This window comes from Coregonus lavaretus (genome assembly GCF_964263955.1).
Source record: "Coregonus lavaretus genome assembly, contig: HAP1_SCAFFOLD_1501, whole genome shotgun sequence".
NCBI lineage: Eukaryota > Metazoa > Chordata > Actinopteri > Salmoniformes > Salmonidae > Coregonus > Coregonus lavaretus.
Window position 1 is genome coordinate 44,820 of NW_028157117.1, and position 11,741 is coordinate 56,560.

Sequence of the window (11,741 nt, forward strand, 5' to 3'; positions counted from 1 at the left end):
GTGTGTGTGTGATCTTACCTGAAGCAACAACTTCATCTCTTGTACTAGGCTTGAAGGCTCTTACGTTGGCATATAATTGGCCATCAATGTCTGTGTTCTTCATTGCATCAGGCTCGTCGTCTTCAAATCCATCTGAGTTTTCATAGACTCCCTCTGACATCTTAACACACTTGTGGTTAAATACAGTAACTTCTACTTCTAACCTCAGCTCTAATGTACATCTGTACCTGTGTCTTCTCCCTACACTGTCCTGCGTCTGTGTGACTTACTGTAGTGACACTATTTTCTAAACTGTCAAACACAGTGAAGGGGAAACTGTCAAATTAACACAACACTGGCCACCACGTGACCACGTGACTTGCACCAGCCTTAGTTTCTAATATAAACATGTTTGTTTCCCACAGTGCCCATCGGTTTTAAACGTATGATTCAACTGAAGTGAAAATATACTACATGATATGACTCTATACCATGCTATATGATCATGTGTGAATTCACAGGGTCCCAATTTTGGATCTGCTAACATAAATTGGTATCCTTTTAATTTACATATAAACTACATATATCCTGACTGAGTTTACAGCACCCCCAACCTTCAAATGGAGAGCACATTACGGCTCTCACTCTGTGACCGGTTGTTTAAGGGGAAGATGCCCCTAGACGCTGATCTTAGGTCAGTTTTGCATTTTCACCACAAATGGTTAAGGTTAGGATTGGGGACAGAAACCTGATCCTAGATCTGTACCAATGGCCATCTACAGTACGGGTATTTTTTCTATCTATGCAGACTGTGAAGAGTTAGTCAAAATGAAACTCTTGCGGTCAACCTGGTTAGGAGGGGCATTTCACCAAAAGCAGAAGTTGTGACAATATCTCCATAGTTTCAGTTTGACAGATTGAAGAGACTAGAAAGAAGAATAAAAACCCTTCACATGTATTATGACAACAAGTTCATATTTCCACCCTGTCTTTTAGTACAACATAACATATATATACCGGTTACGTCTAATAACACAACTGTCTTTGCACTGATTCCACTGTTCCACATGACATCTACCTACATGAACTATTATACAACTCTATAGCTCTACTCTGTTCCACAGCGGGAGAGAAAGCATCACACAGATCCTTAGATACAGGGACAGAATTTAAGTTGGTCCTCTGGTGGACATAGTACTAACTACAGTTACAGATGTAGTGTTGGTGACAGAGACCTGGGTGGATGTAGTACTAACTACAGGTACAGATGTATTGTTGGTGACAGAGACCTGGGTGGATGTAGTACTAACTACAGGTACAGATGTAGTGTTGGTGACAGAGACCTGGGTGGATGTAGTACCAACTACAGGTATAGCTGTAGTGTTGGTGACAGAGACCTGGGTGGATGTAGTACTAACTACAGGTACAGATGTAGTGTTGGTGACAGAGACCTGGGTGGATGTAGTACTAACTACAGGTAGAGCTGTAGTGTTGGTGACAGAGACCTGGGTGGATGTAGTACTAACTACAGGTATAGCTGTAGTGTTGGTGACAGAGACCTGGGTGGATGTAGTACTAACTACAGGTACAGCTGTAGTGTTGGTGACAGAGACCTGGGTGGATGTAGTACTAACTACAGATACAGATGTAGTGTTGGTGACAGAGACCTGGGTGGATGTAGTACTAACTACAGATACAGCTGTAGTGTTGGTGACAGAGACCTGGGTGGATGTAGTACTAACTACAGGTACAGCTGTAGTGTTGGTGACAGAGACCTGGGTGGATGTACGGTAGTACTAACTACAGGTACAGATGTAGTGTTGGTGACGGAGACCTGGGTGGATGTAGTACTAACTACAGGTACAGATGTAGTGTTGGTGACAGAGACCTGGGTGGATGTAGTACTAACTACAGGTACAGATGTAGTGTTGGTGACAGAGACCTGGGTGGATGTATTACTAACTACAGGTACAGCTGTGGTGTTGGTGACAGAGACCTGGGTGGATGTAGTACTAACTACAGGTACAGATGTAGTGTTGGTGACAGAGACCTGGGTGGATGTAGTACTAACTACATTTTACATTTACATTTTAGTCATTTAGCAGACGCTCTTATCCAGAGCGACTTACAGTTAGTGAGTGCATACATTTTTCATACTGACATGAGACTTGAGGGGTGGGATGTGTGTTCTGGGTGACGGGTCCACACAGTGTCAGAACAACAGCATCCCCATGCTGACTAGTGGGTTGGCTGGCTGTGGACATCTTTTTTTGTCCTGTTACTGTGCTACATTTGGACATGCTTAATTACCCTATTTTCCTAGCTGTGGTTAGTTAGTTAGTTAGTATATTACCGTAGCTGCATATCATACGAGGCTAGCTACTCCTGAAACTCACAGCCAGAGCTAACGCCACCAGCAGCCTAGCCATGCCGCGCAGCTAGCTAACCGTTTATTCATTAAATCAGACTCAGTCACTCTTCAAACAAGAAACTTTTAAATTACAAAAGCTGCCCTAACACCATTATCGTTATACTACCATATGATAGTAAAACAATTCCTTGAAGGCTGGTGAAGGAAGGATGAATGGTGGCTTTGAAAGGTGGTTCTGAGGAGTGCAGGGCAAGGTTGGTTAACCTTTTCAGCAGGGGAGGCCTGGTGTGGACGTAGTACTAACTACAGGTACAGCTGTAGTGTTGGTGACAGAGACCTGGGTGGATGTAGTACTAACTACAGGTACAGATGTAGTGTTGGTGACAGAGACCTGGGTGGATGTAGTACTAACTACAGGTACAGATGTAGTGTTGGTGACAGAGACCTGGGTGGATGTAGTACTAACTACAGGTACAGCTGTAGTGTTGGTTACAGAGACCTGGGTGGATGTAGTACCAACTACAGGTATAGCTGTAGTGTTGGTGACAGAGACCTGGGTGGATGTAGTACTAACTACAGGTTTAGCTGTGGTGTTGGTGACAGAGACCTGGGTGGATGTAGTACTAAGTACAGGTACAGCTGTAGTGTTGGTGACAGAGACCTGGGTGGATGAAGTACTAACTACAGGTATAGCTGTGGTGTTGGTGACAGAGACCTGGGTGGATGTAGTACTAAGTACAGGTACAGCTGTAGTGTTGGTGACAGAGACCTGGGTGGATGTAGTACTAACTACAGGTACAGCTGTAGTGTTGGTGACAGAGACCTGGGTGGATGTAGTACCAACTACAGGTTATAGCTGTAGTGTTGGTGACAGAGACCTGGGTGGATGTAGTACTAACTACAGGTACAGCTGTAGTGTTGGTGATAGAGACCTGGGTGGATGTAGTACTAACTACAGGTACAGCTGTAGTATTGGTGACAGAGACCTGGGTGGATGTAGTACTAACTACAGGTATAGCTGTAGTGTTGGTGACAGAGACCTGGGTGGATGTAGTACTAACTACAGGTACATATGTAGTGTTGGTGACAGAGACCTGGGTGGATGTAGTACTAACTACAGGTAGAGCTGTAGTGTTGGTGACAGAGACCTGGGTGGATGTAGTACTAACTACAGGTACAGCTGTAGTGTTGGTGACAGAGACCTGGGTGGATGTAGTACTAACTACAGGTACAGCTGTAGTGTTGGTGACAGAGACCTGGGTGGATGTAGTACTAACTACAGATACAGATGTAGTGTTGGTGACAGAGACCTGGGTGGATGTAGTACTAACTACAGATACAGCTGTAGTGTTGGTGACAGAGACCTGGGTGGATGTAGTACTAACTACAGGTACAGCTGTAGTGTTGGTGACAGAGACCTGGGTGGATGTAGTACTAACTACAGGTACAGATGTAGTGTTGGTGACGGAGACCTGGGTGGATGTATTACTAACTACAGGTACAGATGTAGTGTTGGTGACAGAGACCTGGGTGGATGTAGTACTAACTACAGGTACAGATGTAGTGTTGGTGACAGAGACCTGGGTGGATGTATTACTAACTACAGGTACAGCTGTGGTGTTGGTGACAGAGACCTGGGTGGATGTAGTACTAACTACAGGTACAGATGTAGTGTTGGTGACAGAGACCTGGGTGGATGTAGTACTAACTACATTTTACATTTACATTTTAGTCATTTAGCAGACGCTCTTATCCAGAGCGACTTACAGTTAGTGAGTGCATAAATTTTTCATACTGACATGAGACTTGAGGGGTGGGATGTGTGTTCTGGGTGACGGGTCCACACAGTGTCAGAACAACAGCATCCCCATGCTGACTAGTGGGTTGGCTGGCTGTGGACATCTTTTTTTGTCCTGTTACTGTGCTACATTTGGACATGCTTAATTACCCTATTTTCCTAGCTGTGGTTAGTTAGTTAGTTAGTATATTACCGTAGCTGCATATCATACGAGGCTAGCTACTCCTGAAACTCACAGCCAGAGCTAACGCCACCAGCAGCCTAGCCATGCCGCGCAGCTAGCTAACCGTTTATTCATTAAATCAGACTCAGTCACTCTTCAAACAAGAAACTTTTAAATTACAAAAGCTGCCCTAACACCATTATCGTTATACTACCATATGATAGTAAAACAATTCCTTGAAGGCTGGTGAAGGAAGGATGAATGGTGGCTTTGAAAGGTGGTTCTGAGGAGTGCAGGGCAAGGTTGGTTAACCTTTTCAGCAGGGGAGGCCTGGTGTGGACGTAGTACTAACTACAGGTACAGCTGTAGTGTTGGTGACAGAGACCTGGGTGGATGTAGTACTAACTACAGGTACAGATGTAGTGTTGGTGACAGAGACCTGGGTGGATGTAGTACTAACTACAGGTACAGATGTAGTGTTGGTGACAGAGACCTGGGTGGATGTAGTACTAACTACAGGTACAGCTGTAGTGTTGGTTACAGAGACCTGGGTGGATGTAGTACCAACTACAGGTATAGCTGTAGTGTTGGTGACAGAGACCTGGGTGGATGTAGTACTAACTACAGGTATAGCTGTGGTGTTGGTGACAGAGACCTGGGTGGATGTAGTACTAAGTACAGGTACAGCTGTAGTGTTGGTGACAGAGACCTGGGTGGATGAAGTACTAACTACAGGTATAGCTGTGGTGTTGGTGACAGAGACCTGGGTGGATGTAGTACTAAGTACAGGTACAGCTGTAGTGTTGGTGACAGAGACCTGGGTGGATGTAGTACTAACTACAGGTACAGCTGTAGTGTTGGTGACAGAGACCTGGGTGGATGTAGTACCAACTACAGGTTATAGCTGTAGTGTTGGTGACAGAGACCTGGGTGGATGTAGTACTAACTACAGGTACAGCTGTAGTGTTGGTGATAGAGACCTGGGTGGATGTAGTACTAACTACAGGTACAGCTGTAGTATTGGTGACAGAGACCTGGGTGGATGTAGTACTAACTACAGGTATAGCTGTAGTGTTGGTGACAGAGACCTGGGTGGATGTAGTACTAACTACAGGTACATATGTAGTGTTGGTGACAGAGACCTGGGTGGATGTAGTACTAACTACAGGTAGAGCTGTAGTGTTGGTGACAGAGACCTGGGTGGATGTAGTACTAACTACAGGTACAGCTGTAGTGTTGGTGACAGAGACCTGGGTGGATGTAGTACTAACTACAGGTACAGCTGTAGTGTTGGTGACAGAGACCTGGGTGGATGTAGTACTAACTACAGATACAGATGTAGTGTTGGTGACAGAGACCTGGGTGGATGTAGTACTAACTACAGATACAGCTGTAGTGTTGGTGACAGAGACCTGGGTGGATGTAGTACTAACTACAGGTACAGCTGTAGTGTTGGTGACAGAGACCTGGGTGGATGTAGTACTAACTACAGGTACAGATGTAGTGTTGGTGACGGAGACCTGGGTGGATGTATTACTAACTACAGGTACAGATGTAGTGTTGGTGACAGAGACCTGGGTGGATGTAGTACTAACTACAGGTACAGATGTAGTGTTGGTGACAGAGACCTGGGTGGATGTATTACTAACTACAGGTACAGCTGTGGTGTTGGTGACAGAGACCTGGGTGGATGTAGTACTAACTACAGGTACAGATGTAGTGTTGGTGACAGAGACCTGGGTGGATGTAGTACTAACTACATTTTACATTTACATTTTAGTCATTTAGCAGACGCTCTTATCCAGAGCGACTTACAGTTAGTGAGTGCATAAATTTTTCATACTGACATGAGACTTGAGGGGTGGGATGTGTGTTCTGGGTGACGGGTCCACACAGTGTCAGAACAACAGCATCCCCATGCTGACTAGTGGGTTGGCTGGCTGTGGACATCTTTTTTTGTCCTGTTACTGTGCTACATTTGGACATGCTTAATTACCCTATTTTCCTAGCTGTGGTTAGTTAGTTAGTTAGTATATTACCGTAGCTGCATATCATACGAGGCTAGCTACTCCTGAAACTCACAGCCAGAGCTAACGCCACCAGCAGCCTAGCCATGCCGCGCAGCTAGCTAACCGTTTATTCATTAAATCAGACTCAGTCACTCTTCAAACAAGAAACTTTTAAATTACAAAAGCTGCCCTAACACCATTATCGTTATACTACCATATGATAGTAAAACAATTCCTTGAAGGCTGGTGAAGGAAGGATGAATGGTGGCTTTGAAAGGTGGTTCTGAGGAGTGCAGGGCAAGGTTGGTTAACCTTTTCAGCAGGGGAGGCCTGGTGTGGACGTAGTACTAACTACAGGTACAGCTGTAGTGTTGGTGACAGAGACCTGGGTGGATGTAGTACTAACTACAGGTACAGATGTAGTGTTGGTGACAGAGACCTGGGTGGATGTAGTACTAACTACAGGTACAGATGTAGTGTTGGTGACAGAGACCTGGGTGGATGTAGTACTAACTACAGGTACAGCTGTAGTGTTGGTTACAGAGACCTGGGTGGATGTAGTACCAACTACAGGTATAGCTGTAGTGTTGGTGACAGAGACCTGGGTGGATGTAGTACTAACTACAGGTATAGCTGTGGTGTTGGTGACAGAGACCTGGGTGGATGTAGTACTAAGTACAGGTACAGCTGTAGTGTTGGTGACAGAGACCTGGGTGGATGAAGTACTAACTACAGGTATAGCTGTGGTGTTGGTGACAGAGACCTGGGTGGATGTAGTACTAAGTACAGGTACAGCTGTAGTGTTGGTGACAGAGACCTGGGTGGATGTAGTACTAACTACAGGTACAGCTGTAGTGTTGGTGACAGAGACCTGGGTGGATGTAGTACCAACTACAGGTTATAGCTGTAGTGTTGGTGACAGAGACCTGGGTGGATGTAGTACTAACTACAGGTACAGCTGTAGTGTTGGTGATAGAGACCTGGGTGGATGTAGTACTAACTACAGGTACAGCTGTAGTATTGGTGACAGAGACCTGGGTGGATGTAGTACTAACTACAGGTATAGCTGTAGTGTTGGTGACAGAGACCTGGGTGGATGTAGTACTAACTACAGGTACATATGTAGTGTTGGTGACAGAGACCTGGGTGGATGTAGTACTAACTACAGGTAGAGCTGTAGTGTTGGTGACAGAGACCTGGGTGGATGTAGTACTAACTACAGGTACAGCTGTAGTGTTGGTGACAGAGACCTGGGTGGATGTAGTACTAACTACAGGTACAGCTGTAGTGTTGGTGACAGAGACCTGGGTGGATGTAGTACTAACTACAGATACAGATGTAGTGTTGGTGACAGAGACCTGGGTGGATGTAGTACTAACTACAGATACAGCTGTAGTGTTGGTGACAGAGACCTGGGTGGATGTAGTACTAACTACAGGTACAGCTGTAGTGTTGGTGACAGAGACCTGGGTGGATGTAGTACTAACTACAGGTACAGATGTAGTGTTGGTGACGGAGACCTGGGTGGATGTATTACTAACTACAGGTACAGATGTAGTGTTGGTGACAGAGACCTGGGTGGATGTAGTACTAACTACAGGTACAGATGTAGTGTTGGTGACAGAGACCTGGGTGGATGTATTACTAACTACAGGTACAGCTGTGGTGTTGGTGACAGAGACCTGGGTGGATGTAGTACTAACTACAGGTACAGATGTAGTGTTGGTGACAGAGACCTGGGTGGATGTAGTACTAACTACATTTTACATTTACATTTTAGTCATTTAGCAGACGCTCTTATCCAGAGCGACTTACAGTTAGTGAGTGCATAAATTTTTCATACTGACATGAGACTTGAGGGGTGGGATGTGTGTTCTGGGTGACGGGTCCACACAGTGTCAGAACAACAGCATCCCCATGCTGACTAGTGGGTTGGCTGGCTGTGGACATCTTTTTTTGTCCTGTTACTGTGCTACATTTGGACATGCTTAATTACCCTATTTTCCTAGCTGTGGTTAGTTAGTTAGTTAGTATATTACCGTAGCTGCATATCATACGAGGCTAGCTACTCCTGAAACTCACAGCCAGAGCTAACGCCACCAGCAGCCTAGCCATGCCGCGCAGCTAGCTAACCGTTTATTCATTAAATCAGACTCAGTCACTCTTCAAACAAGAAACTTTTAAATTACAAAAGCTGCCCTAACACCATTATCGTTATACTACCATATGATAGTAAAACAATTCCTTGAAGGCTGGTGAAGGAAGGATGAATGGTGGCTTTGAAAGGTGGTTCTGAGGAGTGCAGGGCAAGGTTGGTTAACCTTTTCAGCAGGGGAGGCCTGGTGTGGACGTAGTACTAACTACAGGTACAGCTGTAGTGTTGGTGACAGAGACCTGGGTGGATGTAGTACTAACTACAGGTACAGATGTAGTGTTGGTGACAGAGACCTGGGTGGATGTAGTACTAACTACAGGTACAGATGTAGTGTTGGTGACAGAGACCTGGGTGGATGTAGTACTAACTACAGGTACAGCTGTAGTGTTGGTTACAGAGACCTGGGTGGATGTAGTACCAACTACAGGTATAGCTGTAGTGTTGGTGACAGAGACCTGGGTGGATGTAGTACTAACTACCGGTATAGCTGTGGTGTTGGTGACAGAGACCTGGGTGGATGTAGTACTAAGTACAGGTACAGCTGTAGTGTTGGTGACAGAGACCTGGGTGGATGAAGTACTAACTACAGGTATAGCTGTGGTGTTGGTGACAGAGACCTGGGTGGATGTAGTACTAAGTACAGGTACAGATGTAGTGTTGGTGACAGAGACCTGGGTGGATGTAGTACTAACTACAGGTACAGCTGTAGTGTTGGTGACAGAGACCTGGGTGGATGTAGTACTAACTACAGGTACAGCTGTAGTGTTGGTGACAGAGACCTGGGTGGATGTAGTACTAACTACAGGTACAGCTGTAGTGTTGGTGACAGAGACCTGGGTGGATGTAGTACTAACTACAGGTACAGCTGTAGTGTTGGTGACAGAGACCTGGGTGGATGTAGTACTGACTACAGGTACAGATGTAGTGTTGGTGACAGAGACCTGGGTGGATGTAGTACTAACTACAGGTACAGATGTAGTGTTGGTGACAGAGACCTGGGTGGATGTAGTATTAACTACAGGTACAGCTGTAGTGTTGGTGACAGAGACCTGGGTGGACGTAATACTAACTACAGGTACAGATGTAGTGTTGGTGACAGAGACCTGGGTGGATGTAGTACTAACTACAGGTACAGCTGTAGTGTTGGTGACAGAGACCTGGGTGGATGTAGTACTAACTACAGGTACAGCTGTAGTGTTGGTGACAGAGACCTGGGTGGATGTAGTACTAACTACAGGTACAGCTGTAGTGTTGGTGACAGAGACTTGGGCCCAGTTTCCCAAAAGCAAAACCGGGCCCTGTGCTGTAGAGCTCACAACCACCCCCATAGAGTCCTTCACTGAGTCCAGACACACACCCACGTTGCCTGCCCTGTCCACTACCACCAGTTCTACCTTCTTTGAACAGCAGGGGGCGCTGCAGGCCACCCGGGTTACATTCTCGGCCCTGGGGCCCACCGCCGTAGAAGTGTTGAGGGTCCCGTTGCCCTGGCATAGGGTGACGATGCCCTTCCCGTTGACACAGTCAGTGAGGTCGGCAGAGAGCTGCCAGTTTGAGGAGCTGCATGCTACCAGGCAGTCGGAGGACACCACTGAGGTATAATAAGAACTGGAGACTGTATCCAAGATGTCCGCCTGTTGTTTTCAAGGTAATCACGTTCACATACGCCGATTCATGGACGTCTATATCTGGGTTGCATCCGGTTTACAGCCCAACATCACATGCGCACTAGTACTCAGTGCACACAGGGAGCATCGCGAGTAGTGACGACGTCATTGCGTCATCTAAAAACATGGCAGACATTGGATGAAAAATTGGCCTCAGCGACAATTATTTGAATAATTCAATGGATGTTTTGTGCACAAAGTTGATGACTAAAGTGTCTTATTAGGAATTGTGTCTTTCTGGGCCGAGTCTGTTAAACTGCAGTACCGAAACAAAACTGTAGGAGCAATCGAAACCGTGCTTCTAGACCGGAACCCTGGTCTCTTGGAGGAGGTAGCCCGCACTGCAGTGTTAAAATCTGTCACCTGGAGGGAGGGAGGGAGGGAGGGAGGAAGGGAGGGAGGGAGGAGAAGGGGGGAAGAGGGAGAGGGGATAGATAGAGAGAGAGCGAGAGAGCTTAGTCAGACAACTGATGTAGCTGATAACAACTGGTAACTTACAGCAACCAATTCCCTTCAAATCAGTGGCTGTGAGGGAGAGATGATATGAGAAAAGGAGGCCATTTTAGAGTTTAGAAACAAGACCCTTATCTGGCTGACAACGGAGAGACGCAGGAATGCGTTGTTCAAGTGTGCAGCTCCAGCGGCCTCGGCCTCGATGGTCAGGGTGGCGTCCGTTCCTGACTGGGTGCTGGCGGGCATCAGGAGGCTCACCGTACCGTTGGCCGCGCAGACCCCAGTCACCATGGAGATGATGGCAGGGAAGGAGGAAGTGAAGCTGTGATCGTTGGTGGCTCGGACGGTAAAGGTTGCTGCGGTTCACTTGGCCGTTTCCACGGGGAAGGGGACGGAATTGGTAGAAGTCTATGTCTGCATCTTAATCAGAAGTTTGAAAGGGGAACTTTAAATATGTTTGTGTGTGCGTGTGTGCGTGTGTGTGTGTGTACGTGTTAAAGTTAAAGATGCACAAATATCATACCACCCCAAAAATGCTAACCTCCCATGTCATTGTAATGGTGAGAGGTTAGCGTGTCTTGGGGGTATGATATTTGTGAGTCTGTAACTTTCTTACTCATCATTATTCACAATTCATTCAGGACTATCTGTAATCATGGTAGCATCCACATTTATGTAGAAGTGTTTAGAAACATATTATATACTTATTTCCAATAAAAGTGACTCCAAAATGACACAATTTATTATTTAATTTATCATTTCTATTTGGCACAAAATAATCTGAAACACAACCAAAACAAACTGCACATCCAACAATTTTGTAGAGTCACATGATCTAATCATTGCGTGCTAGTAATATGGGACCAAATACTAAACTTTTGACTTGTCCTAATACTTTTGGTCCCCTAAAATGGGGGGACTATGTACAAAAAGGGCTTTCATTTCTAAACGGTTCACCGGATGTGGATAAAAAAACCTAAAATGAAAGCTAACAGTCTGCACTTTAACCCCATAGTCATTGTATCATTTCAAATCCAAAGTGCTGTACTACAGATTAAAAAAAATATATACTTTTTAAGCTCACTGTTTGATCATATCTACCCCACCGCACACCCATATCACACAAATGTTTGTTGTTGAGAAATA

The 11,741-nt window shown here is 45.7% G+C and overlaps 1 protein-coding gene across 1 annotated transcript in view; it reads right to left on the bottom strand.

Annotated features, from left to right (window-relative positions):
- LOC311125793 (uncharacterized protein) overlaps nucleotides 1-103 on the bottom strand; it is a gene marked incomplete at both ends in the record, with an annotated part of 35,425 nt that extends 35,322 nt beyond the window's left edge. The window contains one exon of the mRNA XM_084199827.1: nucleotides 19-103. Within this exon, the coding sequence (XP_084055953.1) occupies nucleotides 19-103 (85 nt within the window). The remainder of the gene's footprint in view (nucleotides 1-18) is intronic.
- Nucleotides 104-11,741: the final 11,638 nt, after the last annotated feature.